Source organism: Solanum stenotomum, chromosome 10 (genome assembly GCF_019186545.1).
Source record: "Solanum stenotomum isolate F172 chromosome 10, ASM1918654v1, whole genome shotgun sequence".
In the NCBI taxonomy this organism is placed as follows: Eukaryota; Viridiplantae; Streptophyta; class Magnoliopsida; order Solanales; family Solanaceae; genus Solanum; species Solanum stenotomum.
In genome coordinates, this window is record NC_064291.1 from 47,320,570 (window position 1) to 47,334,120 (window position 13,551).

At 35.4% G+C, this 13,551-nt stretch overlaps 1 protein-coding gene across 1 annotated transcript; it reads right to left on the reverse strand.

Moving 5' to 3' along the window:
- Window positions 1-572: 572 nt before the first annotated feature.
- Window positions 573-12,817, reverse strand: LOC125842659 (carbon catabolite repressor protein 4 homolog 4). Its single transcript, XM_049521982.1, has 10 exons — window positions 12,692-12,817; window positions 5,667-5,767; window positions 5,534-5,574; window positions 4,870-4,919; window positions 4,357-4,426; window positions 3,924-4,045; window positions 3,306-3,436; window positions 2,188-2,335; window positions 1,947-2,094; window positions 573-1,029 (listed from the first exon to the last, which is right to left on the reverse strand). Exons 1-10 carry the CDS (start codon window positions 12,748-12,750, stop codon window positions 724-726), a joined length of 1,176 nt encoding a protein of 391 aa, XP_049377939.1. The 5' UTR covers window positions 12,751-12,817; the 3' UTR covers window positions 573-723.
- Between the last annotated feature and the right edge of the window lie 734 nt (window positions 12,818-13,551).

Sequence of the window (13,551 nt, forward strand, 5' to 3'; positions counted from 1 at the left end):
GTACCTCTGACTGATCCTTACTTCTCCGTTCCTGTCCTTCCTCCAACCACTACAAATTAAGCTTAGCTCGATTCAGTATGTAATTTAACTTGTTATAACAAGTTATCGTTCTTTATTGTTACTATGAACTAATAGTGTAAGAATTCTTATAAACTCATGTTTACATATGTTTAAAGTACTCATAAGTAGTATTGGCTATGTTTGTTGTGTAAAGTATGTACCTTGTCTAGATTCTTCTTGAAAATTTGGAGATTTGTTCAGAATTGAGACATAATTAATGGATTTATAGATTGATTTAGACATCTACATATATGTTAACAAGATCGGAGTGTATTTCAATTAAGTTGTCAAATAAAGAAGTATTTGGCTATTAATAATTTGGAGATGAAACTAATAATTTGTACTAAATTCTGGGGCGTGTATTATACTTTCTCACAATGATTTATCATGTATTATTAAGAGAAGAAGCCATTTCAATGCAATCAGCTAAATGAATCTGAAAATAATATACCTCTACCAAAACTCATTATGATAAACTAAATAGTCTCATTTAAATGAAACCAAAATTTCATTCTCCAAGCACTAGTCAAAATAGTTGACATTGTCCGTTCAAAAACGGCTCAAAAGTTACAAAATAATAGCAGGTTCAAATAACTCTTTTAACCACCAGAATAAGACATTAAAAAACAAAAAAAAAAGTCAATGATAATGGTAACAACATAGCTACTGAATTATTTCAAATTCAGCACCAATTGGGAGATGATCACTAGGATGATAGTAATTTGGTAGACCACCTTGAATATCCGAAGCTTCGGGCTCCGGAAGTTCGAGGTAGCTGACTGGTTTGATACCCCCAGAAGGAGAAAACAGTATGTAATCTAGAGTTCCAGTAAATCCAGGAGTGTAGTTTGTGAAGTGTGGTTCTCCTCTAGTACTTGCATAAGCACTGCACAAAGGAATGGGCACATCATCTGAGATTTCGGGCAAAGTTCCCGCTTCTGAGGAACCTGACATAAGGTACTGATATACCTGAAACAAGAAGAAACAAAGCCAAGTTACTAAACACACCAATGAAGTGTAAAGAATAAAGTGAGGAAAACACGCGCACGTTAAGAAGAAATAATAATCAAGGGCACCACAGGCTAATTTGTCTTATAACAACATTTCATCAAGAAAATAGACGCAGACCTTGAATAATCGTCAAAGAAATTAACAAAATGCTGAAACCCAAAAATTGAACCCCTACTCTAGTAAGACCCCAAATATCAGAGTAAACCGAAAATGGGACTCTGCTCGACCACTAAGACAACAATAAAATATAGATTGGTTGTGTACCCCAAGTTGACATAATAATGGACTAATAGTCCGATGTAGACAAGTATGACAACGGGTACCATCTTCTAAAATCTAGCTAAGTTAGGATGCTTCAATCATCTATGAATTAGTATGGAGAGCCAGAAGCTACAAAAATTGCAATATGGAATCTCACATTGGTTGAGAGTGGATTAGTGTCCCCTTATATGGTCTAGGGATCCTCATTTCATGAGCTAGTTTGGAGTTGATTTTGGCCTGAGATCTATTTTTATTAATATGGTATAAGAGGTGATCCATCTCTCCTGTTATGTTTCTTAATGTTGGGCTCCTATGGTATGCTATCCACACTCCAATATGTCCATGCCTGGCATAAGATGGGTGTTGGAGTGTCCCAAATTGTTGATCCATAATGGCTTCAGATATCCTCACTTCATGAATTAGCTTTCGAGGTTGAGTTAAACCCAAAGTACATTTTTCTTAATTGGAATAATGAATCCTACTAGAAATATGAGGAAATCAAATAAAACAAATGCAACTTAGATAGAGTAAGTTGATGTTGTTCAATAGAGCTTGGCCCATAGCAAAGCAAAAGGACCAAATGTTTCAAAAGGTAAAACAAGAGATTAGCTGACCTGACTCCCAGGAAGTGAGTTGAAATCACCAGTAACAACCACAGAAGGAGAGCAATCAAATTTGTCTGATACTAGTAACTTGAATTGAGCTAAGCGTGAAAGCAAGTATCTAGCTTGTGCAAGTTTGACATCGGCCAATTGTGGATCCCTGTGGTATCATTCGTATATGTCAACAGTGTATAGAGTTACCAAATTGAATATCCAGACGTGCTGCAATAACAAAAGTGGACAACAGACATACCAGTAAATATGAGTGTTGGCCACAATGATAAGATGAGAAGGATCCTTCAGCCTAAAGGCTGCCATAATACCCACACAGTCACGTTTAAATCTAACACAAGGATCATTTAGGTCTCCACGATTTGCTCGCCTGTTTTTCAAACCGGGATCTGAAATTGGAATGAGAAAGATCACAGTTACCTCATACCATGGTGATAGGATTATGAAGCTTAAAGCATCCATTACCACAAAATTTGTGCATTGAGGAGCAAAGATGAATCCATAACCCATCGTGTCACAACACTTTATTCACCTCCCGAAAATGAGATGTGTAAAAGTCTCCCCCTTTTTAAGTTTCAAATTTCAAGTCATTTAATTCTGAAAGAGCTGATTATTTTTTAATATGAAGTTACCTTCAGTGCCTATTGAAAATGCGCTACTGCGTTAGATCCAATATTGGTGCTTTCTTTTACCATGGACATCTTCCCTCGCAAAACCCTCAAGCCAAACTTAAATATGATTTCTTTCCTCACATACTGGTTGTTGCTACCAAAACATACCTTAACATATGATCCAGCACAAGAGTTATTAACTGTTTCAACTGCAAATGTCAATCCAGGTTTCTGCTACAATATGAAAAGCCTCCCTTATCACTTTTCTATTAAATTGATACAGATTGACTTGCTACATTAAATTAGAGGCTGACAATAACAGGTCCACTTCCAAGCTCCAACAGTATTCAACTTTCAAGAGTACCAACTTCAATTATAATTGTGCAAAAATCTTTGGATCTTATCACGACACCACAATTCAAATACTATTCCCCTCTTTCATTATGATTATTAAGTCTTAGTTATGAAATTCACACATACATCAACTGTTTGAAGGAAATTTGCTATAACTGCAGCACTAAACCAACCCACATTCACCCCCAAAAGAAAAGGGCAAAAAAGGATAGGAAGAAGACTAATTGATTTAATTTGAAATTTCATTCGAATTACGTTGGAGGTTGGACAGAATTTTTTTAGCAGTTTACTGTATAAAGACATGTTTCCCTGACTCTATATGTGACACTTTTAAACCAGACCATGCTCCAATTTTGTGAAGACAAACCCTAGGTGGACAAAAGCAAGAGTATACCAACTTTTGACGCTGACTTTTTATTTCCACCAGCAGGCAAATTCTCCTCTTTATCCTCAGATGAAGAATCGTCTTGATTTGAGGGTACAAGATCATTGTACTCTATCTTCTCTTCAATGACCAACTCTGCACTATAAATAGCATAAAATTTCAGATAAAATGAGTTATGTAGAAATAATATATTCTGCCTGAAGAAGTTATAGAAACATATCCATCCAAACCATAAGAACTTCTGATATAGAACTGAATTCTCTCAGTCCTTAACTATGCAACGATGTAACTTTAGCATGATAGAAGTAACTTAATCTACTGAATAGGTGGGAGTAAGAGGTTATGATGTGAAATAAAATGTAGTTCTGTGCCGTATTACTCATCTCTTGGATCCCTTGAAGTCGCAAGGATACGACGCCAAAGCTTTATTTAAGAGAACTTATAACTAATCATCTTATTTTTTAGCTAGAAAGTGCATGATCATATCATAGTACTCTCAAACATAATGCATCTATAAGATGACCAGCAAGTCTCCTCAAATAATACAAATAATTTCATCGCTTAGCTTAGCCATTCTTTTAGTTATAGATATATAGGTTAAGGAAAGAAGAGAGAATAGATGGTCACCTATCCTGCTTATAAAAGATCCCGCATCCATCACGCTTCTGCCCACTTCTTTTGATGTAGATACTTGAATAGCCAACACTCTCTATATTTCTTTTATAGAAGCTATCATATTCATCCAATTCCTGGCACATAACACAATCTTGATTAAAATATAACCTAGAAGAAATTAGAAGTTTCTTTCTTCTTTTTTTTTAGTTTCCCTCCCGGTTTCAGGTATTAACTTTAGGGCCCAACTATTACGGATACGCGTCAGGAAGACCCACTTTCTGGGGTAAAGCGTCCCCTGCCAAAGGCAACCTCATTCCCACTCTCAAACCCGAGACCTCCAGTTAATGATGCCACTCCACCACAACCTTTTGTGGTAGAAGTTGTTATTAGAAGGAAAATGGATGAATGGATATTGCTCAATCTTAAATTATCAAAAAATCCAAACCTGTAAGCAAAGGAAATCGGCCCCGAGGCTCTTGAGAACTGTCAGGATTGCCTGTGAACGGGCTTTCCACCTAACACAACACTTAACAAATGTTGATTCTGAAATTACGAGTAAAAGAAAGAAGTTGAAAACTGTCTCAATGAAGGCTCATTCCACATGGCTTCAAGTCACAATGCTTTGGAAACAAATTTTACATTAGAAGCTCTTCAAATACTCGAAGAGAAAAGAAGTAAAATTGACTTAAACACAACTATGTATCTTCTATTAACACTAGCTTAGAGAATTACTAAAATCCAATAAAAGTCATATGCTCCTGACTCCAAGTCTTGAAGCATTTCTCGGACAGTCTTGAAGGCAAGGAATATAATAATAATGTAATGCAACATGAAACAATCATATTGGAATTCAAAAATGTAATCAATCACATTGGACTTTCCAGAGAGAAGAGAAACAATATCCGACAGGCTGTGTATAAGAAATGCAAAAATGAAAATTTGGATATAGATGACGTACTTGAGACAAGGCCCTGGGGAGTGTGGAAACAGATCACCCTTTACATATGCCTACAATTAAAAAATCTCAGAACAACAAAATATCGGCAAACAGAATCCATACAACTCAATAGATTAAATGACTTGAATCTGTAAGAAGAAAAACTAAAACTGACTAACATCTCAGAATACAAGTGTCAAGGTATGAGATAATATCACTTGAATTGTGCTCTATAGTCCTAAAAGACAAATCAAAGGACATACCAAGCATGTTGGTACACTTGATTAATTAACAGCAAATGTGTGCATCGATAATGGTTTTCCCATCCAGATATGTATGCTCTACTTAACACGATGGTTCAACCACAGGCGAGCGGCCTCAAATTCTTTTTGTTAGGATCAGATCTCTCTCTCTCTCTCTCTTCTGACTTTCATTTGTTTGTTTGTCCAAGATGTGACATGTTCACAAAGTTCACAAGAGTACTTTGGCTGATGAATAAATACTTTGTTTATTTGATTTTCAAAGTCAAGATAGACAATTTACAGTGTATTTAGCCATATAAGGATGCTCAATAGTTTAAGAAAGCAGCACTTAACTTCCGTTACTGAAGTATTACTTGCATGCACTTCATAAAAATAATAAAATAAATGAATTGCCTCAAGAAATTTGAACATGGTCGGATTACCTGAGCCAAAATGTTATATGATACCAAACTGAACTTAAAACCTGCAACAATAGACAAAAAGTACAACATTAACTCCAGCTGTACAACAAAAGCATACAAAAACGAAAAAGAAAAGTTAAAATAATCCACTTACCATCTGATTTACTTACTGAAGTAATTCCACTCTTTTCAGCAGGAACAAATTTTGGTGACAGAGGTGCAGGTGTTGTGCTCATTTTGGAGAAATGAATTGTTCTGTAGATATTGTAAACCAAGAAAAGAAGAAGCAAATGAAGTCTCCAATCAAAACTAAAAAGGAGATAATACATAAGAAGCCCCTAGTATTGGCTCCGTTTACAACTTACACAAACTATAGGTGTTTGTATGAACCCCCTGAACTTCCTTTTTCAGTACCTATTACCACCTTCAAGTACCTAGTGATACAAAGAGTGGTGTGTTGTCAACACCTATGTGATGCACGGAGCAAGAAAAAGGTGAAAAACAGCTTATCGTGGCTTTTTTTTTCCAACAATAACTGTACTTATTCCTCTTTATTTCTCTTTTTTTTTTAATGGGGGGTGGGTAATCTAACCCGAGAATAATAGAATTGTGCCGAACTTGTTACAAATCTAAAAATGGCAGCCCAATGCACAAAGCACCTTGTGTTGACACAGGGTTTGGGAAGGGCCGCTCCCCAAGAGAATGTAATGTATAGTCTACCCTGAAGCAAGTATAAGTGATTGATTCCACAACTCGAACCCCTGGCTTATAGTTCACACCAGTAGTGACGCCCAAAAAAAAATGAAATTCCAACCAGCTTGTGGGATTACACCAAGTATGTTGTTGTAAAATTTATAAATTTAGCTATGTTGACAAAAATAGAGTTCCATCCAAGTGTTTTACAGATCTGGCCGAGAAAAAAGGTTTTTTAACAAAGGGTAGAGGCTACGGGTTTCCTTTGTCATCGAAAAAATAAAAAAATTAGTGGTTTAAAAATGCCACGTTCTTGAAAAATCAACATGACTAATATGATTATCACTTCCCACCAAATTTTGGTTCAGAGTGGCCATAGATACGAAAAAGGGAAGTTCAAACAGGATACAATCACCCTATAGTTTAGGTGTGTAACTTGCAAACAGAGCCAAGGGGAATCCTAATAGTTCAGTTGGTTGGCTACCCAAACTTTCACCTTTTTGATGAGGGTTCGATTCCTTACCTTGTAGTCCCCTCCCCCATTTCCCCTGCCCTAATGTTTTGTTAAAAAAATTGCCAACAGAGCCAAGTCCAAGGGATTTAAAATTGTCAAATACTTTTGAGAATTGCAATAAGTTTTATGATTTCATGCTCCATAACAATATGAACCTGCTTTGGTCTTTTTAAGAACAACTCACTCTACCATTTGTTTCTTTCTATTAGGATACCAGTGGGTGGGGCTAAATTTAGGCATGTAGTCAATAGACGAGTCATACGCAACCCCCGAAAGCTTACTAGTGCCAAAATGGATTGTGTCAATGTGGATTAAAAATGCATCATAATCCAACTAGCCTAACCCAAACCCATTTTTCGAATTGTTTATTATTTGCTATATTTTTTCTTAATCACCAAACAGAAAAGTTTTCCTCTTCTTTATAGAGTGTGTGAAAGTATGAGAAATATACTTAATAAACCAAACAAATTAAAATTCTATTTTGACGAAGTTCTCTATGGGTCAATTTAGGCTACAAAAAAGGCACAAACAAAAGAGTTTCTCTATTCTCTAGAGAGAGAAAAAACTGTGTGAAGTTAAGGTAGAGAGTATACATAGTAAACCAAACAAAAAATTTACAACATTTTCCTTGTAGAAAGTTTTCTTATGGGTCAGTTTGGGGTATGAATCTGTTATTTATATATAGAGAAAAGGTGAGTAGAAGTGTAGGTGGCAAAATATACATGATAAATCAAACCGAAAGATTATATCTTTTTACAAAGATCTCTTATGAGTCAATTTGAGCTACACTTTGATTGGGTTAAAATAAGTTGCATCTAAGTTGACCTACAATGAATATTTTGTAATGACCCAAACCCTTAATTATGAGGTTTAATGCTTACTTTTATGTTTGGAAGCTTGGTTCAAGTCATATTCTGTGGAACTTGTTTGAAGGATTCAGGTTGGGACACGAGGGTATTTTTTTCTTTTTTTTTAAAAAAAAGAAGAAGATGAAATTGACCCCGAGAGATGAAGTGAATTTTGAAACCAAAAAAACTCCAATGAACTGCACCAAAAATTCCTTTTTCCTAGTAAAGCAACAGATCTTCGCGATCGCGAGGCCTGGGTCTTGGTAACGCAGGGTTAGGGTGTTGTGCCTCGCCAAGATCGCATAGGGTCCCCGCGTAATTGCTCTCTGATCACGAGGTACCCTGTTGTAGTCGCGAAGCTCTGTCGCCTGGCAATATAGAAGCTGGCAGATTGGGATTTAAGTTTATTTCATCATTTTGGGGTATTAAAGTCTCGGTTTTTGGGCAGTTTTAAAAAGGAGATTTCATCACCAAAACGTTAGGGGTAAGTGATTTTAACTTGGATGTGATCAATTATTTCGACTACTCGCTGATTATGAAGCCTAATCTATGAAGATTTGAATCAGAAATTAAGGAATATTACCCGAATATCACTTGAGGAATTTTCCTCGACCTATCTTTTAGCCAATGTCTCCCGAGAACCAATTATATTGCAGCTTTTCTCTTTCACATGGGGAAGCCACCTCTTGGCTGGGGATATTCTTTTTCAAAAAATTGTACATCACGACTTACAAAAATATTAGATTGAATTGGCTCAAGGTAGATATAAGCATGGTGAGTCTAAGAGATACCTACATACACACACAGGGTGGACCAGGGCTCAAGTTTATTTTTGGTATAAGGTCTATGCCATGGGTAACAAAGACAACTAAAAACTCTAAGGATGGGTATAGTCTAGAGATCGACCAAATAATTTTTGGTAGGGCGATGCATTATTCAGGATTGGAGTGGGAAGTCGATTAGTAAGGTAGATAGCATAAGGATAGGCAAAAGACCAAAATTCAGGTGGTAAGGATGCTTCATGAAGAACGGGTTTTATCGGTTTCAAGAATATGACGATGTCTACGTTCAGCAATGGCAACACGTAGTCGTGTGTAGGAGGTGAAATTAAGGGTTCAAATCCATGTTTATCTCAAGATAGGGTTGAAGACCGATGAACTCACCCCCTCCGACGGTATAAAGTGAAGAAATTTTTGTTTTGAAGAATTTTCAACTAAAGGATGAAACTTTGGAATATTGATACAACCTCACTTTCATTTTTAAGTGTATACAACCAAGTATATTTGGTGTATTGGTCAATAGAGTACGTGAGTCCTTCCCAACAAAAGTAAAAACAAAGAATTAAATAGATGTGAGGTTATCTTGACAAAACTTACTAACAAAAATGAGATTTTTTTTTATTGATGGAGCACAAAATGTGTCAAAAAGCTTAGAAGTAGTTTTAGATGCCTAATTAGAGTTGAACGAGTATGAGCAATAGGAATGGTTTTACTGTCACCCATGGAGATTTCTTCAATTCTTGCATACTTTACAAGGTTGTGGGGTACGATAGTGACGTGGTGAGTTGAGCAATAGGAATGGCGGTGCTCACCAAGTATGTTATGGGAGCTAGCACCCGAAAAGTGAATTCAGTTGGGCCAAGTGATGTGGGGCCCGAAATGAAGAGTGTCATCAAGTGTTTGAAAATAAGGCTCATATTGTGAAATAACAAAGTAGGGGGGTCCCGACCTAACTACCGTGGATCCAATCAACGGTCATGGAATTTAGTATTTGGATTATTGTTGGTATCGATCTTAACCTAGGCCTCAAGGCAAGGTTCAAGAAATCAAGGACCAAGGAGCTCAGAACAAAGGTTACAATCATTAAAGCCCATATACCTATGCTCCTACAAGAGGTAGCCAACCGTCCACTAGTGACTCCACAAGTTCAAAGATGGAGGATACACTTTCAAGAGTGTTGAGTCTACCGACACAAATGTGAAAAAGGTTAAAGATGGCTAATCAAACATTGGGTAGTCAACTCCCACTCAACTTCGATTAAGCAATTTGAGTCTTAACTTAGCCAAATATCGGCTTCCCTCAATCAAAGAAAAGGGCCGAGTGATACGGTGAAATAGAATGATAATGGGAATGGTGCCCATTGTATGGTCATTACTATACTAAGCGGAAGGGTGCTAGGCGATGAGGTGGTGGAAGTTGAAAAAGTTATAGTTGATGAAACAGATGTGGTGGAAAGTAACGTGGATCTTGTTGACACCTAATTTTGTTACTCCTTTCTTCTAAATCATTTCATTGAGCTTCTAAATTACTAATAAGTCAAATATTTGATAATCACTACTATTTTCGATTATTACTATTGTTACCGTTGTTATATATTAGATAATATTATTACTATTTGTTAATTATTATTGTTGTTATCATTTTCACTCTTCTTAAAATTATATTTATTATTGTTATTACAAGTTTCATACCTATTAAATTAATTATAAATATTATACCTTTTATATAGTTATTAGTTGTTAATGGTTAAGATATATTGCACTAATTATTAAATTAGAAGCTCAAAAGAATCAATTTAAAGAAGGAAAATACCATCAAACAAACTAGTCCAAATCTTGCACCCAATCAAGGGGGTGTTTGGATTAGCTTATTTTTAGGTGTTTTTGGATTTTACGCACTTTTTTAGTTTTGGAGGTGTTTGAAAAAGTTAAAAAGTGTTTTAAGACATTCATCTTTAGGCCAAAAAAGTTTTAAAATAAATCAAAAGTATGGCTTTTAGCTATTGATTTATAAGTTACATTTTATAAACTTATCCAAGCGGACACTAAATCACTTAACCCAATAAGTAGCAGCCCAATTGCGCCAAAATAAAAAGTTCATGGTTGGCCACAAATAACCCAACAATCCACATTCTAGATTTTTCCTAGCAGACAAATTCCCATAACAACCCTCATAAAAATTTCTAAACAAACAAAACACTTTGATCCAAAGAAAGTAATGAGTGACAGAGGAGTCGGATTTACCTCCCACGGGGCAGTGACTGGGGCTTCATTGATGTCTTGAATTCTACACTCATTTTTCAAATAAAGTTGAGCAAAACGGGGAGGAGAATAGAAAATACTTTGTGGGATGATATGTAGATGTAAGAGAATGATTTCCTTATGAGTGTCAAAACCTGGCTTTTGATGAAAAAATAAGGTTGTATTTATAGGAGAAGAATCTAGGGTTCGCGTTTCCTTGGGGTTGGGCTATTTAGAGGATTTGGGCCGTTATTCAAGCTAATTTTGGACATATTTAAAGATAGAAAATGGGCTACTCTTGAATTGGTTTTTTCCCCTTTAGGCTTCTAATTTAATAATTAGTAAAATGTATGTTATGAAATCAAAAATTAATAATTCTGTAAAAAGGTTAGTAGATAAGAAACTTAAAATAAAGTAACGACAATCAATTTTAAAAGAAGAGGACAATAAAGTAATAGTAGTAATGTTAATGATTAAAAATGGGGGTTGCTTTGGAGATTTGGATGGTAGGAAAAAACTAGAATGTGGATTGTTGGGTTATTTGTGGCAAGCCATGAGCTTTTTATTTTGGAATTGGGCTGCTACTTATTGGGTTAAGTGATTAATTGGGTGCAAGATTTGGACTAGTTTGGTTGATGGTCTTTTCCTTCTTTAAATTGATTTTTTGAGCTACTAATTTAATAATTAGTGCAAATTATCTTAACCATTGACAATTAATAACTATATAAACGTTAAAATATTTATAATTAATTTAATAGGTATGAAACTTGATATAAATTAATAATGGTAATGTTGATAACAGTAATAAATAGAACTTTAAGAAGAGTGAAACTGATATAAAGGATAATAATAATTGTTAACTAATAGTAACAATGGTATCCAATATATAACAACGATAACAATATTAATAACCGAAAATAGTAGTGAAATATCAAATATTTGACTTATTAATAATTTAGAAGTTCAATGAAATGAATTAGAAGAAAGGAAGGACAAAATTGAGCATCAACAGATCGCAAGAGAAAAAAGGCTTGTATTTAGAAGCCTATTGATGTTGATGAAGCTACCAGAGGTGTAGAGACTGCCCCCATTCAAAATGAAGGACTTGTCAAAGGCAAAAGCAAGTAGAAGCCATATTTCCGTTGCCAATACCAAAGTTTCCTCCCCCATTCCCCTAAAGGCTCTTGAAGAAGGTGGAGAATGGAAAATTTAACAGGTTCATCACAATGTTGAAACAATTGTCATGAAAGACTTAACTACAAAGAAGCAGAGTGTGAGCTTTGAGACCGTGAATGTTATCCATCATTGTAGTTCCAGTGTCATTAACTCGTTGGTCCAAAAGAAGGAAGACTCGATTGCATTGACCATTCCATTCACTATTGGAGTCTACCAATTTTCCAAAGTTTTATGTGACCTTAGTGCTAACATCAACTTGATGCCTCTTCCTATATTCAAGAAATTGAGTTTGGGTACTCCTAGACCTACAACTATGAGGTTGTTGATGGCAGACCATACAGTGAAGAGGCCGGTTGGAATTTTACACGATATGCTTCTGAAGGTGGATCGATTTATTTTCCTTTTATCTTCAGAGTACATCTCTAATCTTTATACAAAGAATTATGTCATTTAACAAGTCAATTAACATCCAAACTTTATTTCCCGTTTAAGAAAGTGGGAATTGTTCAAAGCTTTCAGTGGATTTATGTTCAACAATTTACCAAGGTGAAGCTTTTAGCCGCAGAATCAATAAGTATATCATTAATTCCTTTCTTTTTATGGAGGGCAGAAATTCAACACTAAAGCAAAGGGTTATCCTTAAAATATCTATTTCCCAGCTAATGTCAGTGTGACAATTCATCAAACAGGTGGTGACACTCAATAATGTATTCAATCATTTGAGCTATAATTATCTTCAATTTCAATGGAACTTCATACATGTAAGAACAAGCAAGAGAGATACAACAACAACAACAACGACAACATACCCCGTGAAATCCCACTAAGTGAGGTCTGGGGAGAATAGTACGTCATGGAAGCAGAGAGAGAGGCCATTTCCGAAAGACCGTCGAGGAAACAAGCAATAAAGCGGTGACATATACACATACCTGTGGGGTGGAGAAGCTAAAGGAAAACGAGGAAGCAAAAAGAATGAGCTTTTCAACATTGCTTCTGTAGATTTTTAGGAGCCGTTAATGGTTTTTTAAGTTTCAGCCTTTAGGTTTCAACGAAGCCCAAAAGAAGATCCATGCTTCATTCACAGCCCAAATCCAGCTTTGGTGTTTTGGGCTAAGAATTTTGTCTTGGGCTTTTTCGATGGCTCAATAAATATGAATTAAATAGCCCTTGTACACTTTGCTTATCTAGTTTACCAAACATGGGTCCATACACTATATATACATTCGATTGTACACATTTTATATATAGTATAAAAAAATATACAATATCTATGCACTTATACATATTTTTGTGAACTAGATGACCGATAATTTTTTTCTTTCTTTTTCTTTTCCTTTAGGTGAGAGCCAAACAAATATACAAATCTAATTATAAGAGCCAACTGAGAAATAAGTATTTCTTTCTTTGATTAGAAATCTCATATTAAAGACTTGTATATAAAAATAGGGGGAGTTTTACCCTCCTACTAAGGTTTTCGATACGTTTGAATTAATTGGACGAGCGCACGCACATTGAATATCAAATGCTTAATATTAAAATTTATAGAATTTAAATTTTTATTCTGAAAAAAAAAAACATAATCAAACTACTTGAATCCTATGTATAAATGGATGACAAGCAGCTATCTGATCCACAAAATGAGCACAACAGCGAGTCGCATCAAATGAACGTCACTTTAACACGGAATCTCAATCTTATCAAGTTTGTCAAATAAGGGATAAGGGTCTGAAAAATACACCAACTTTGGTCGGATTTGTTGTTGCGATACTAAACTTTCATAAGGATCTAT

Excerpts from the sequence above, each read along its gene's own strand:
- LOC125842659 (XM_049521982.1), bottom strand. The coding sequence starts at position 12,750 with ATGTTGAAAAGCTCATTCTTTTTGCTTCCTCGTTTTCCTTTAGCTTCT. Across the intron at positions 5,768-12,691 it reads TTAGCTTCTCCACCCCACAG|AACAATTCATTTCTCCAAAA; the intron begins GTATGTGTATAT and ends CAATATCTACAG. Across the intron at positions 1,030-1,946 it reads ACTCACTTCCTGGGAGTCAG|GTATATCAGTACCTTATGTC; the intron begins GTCAGCTAATCT and ends TTCTTGTTTCAG.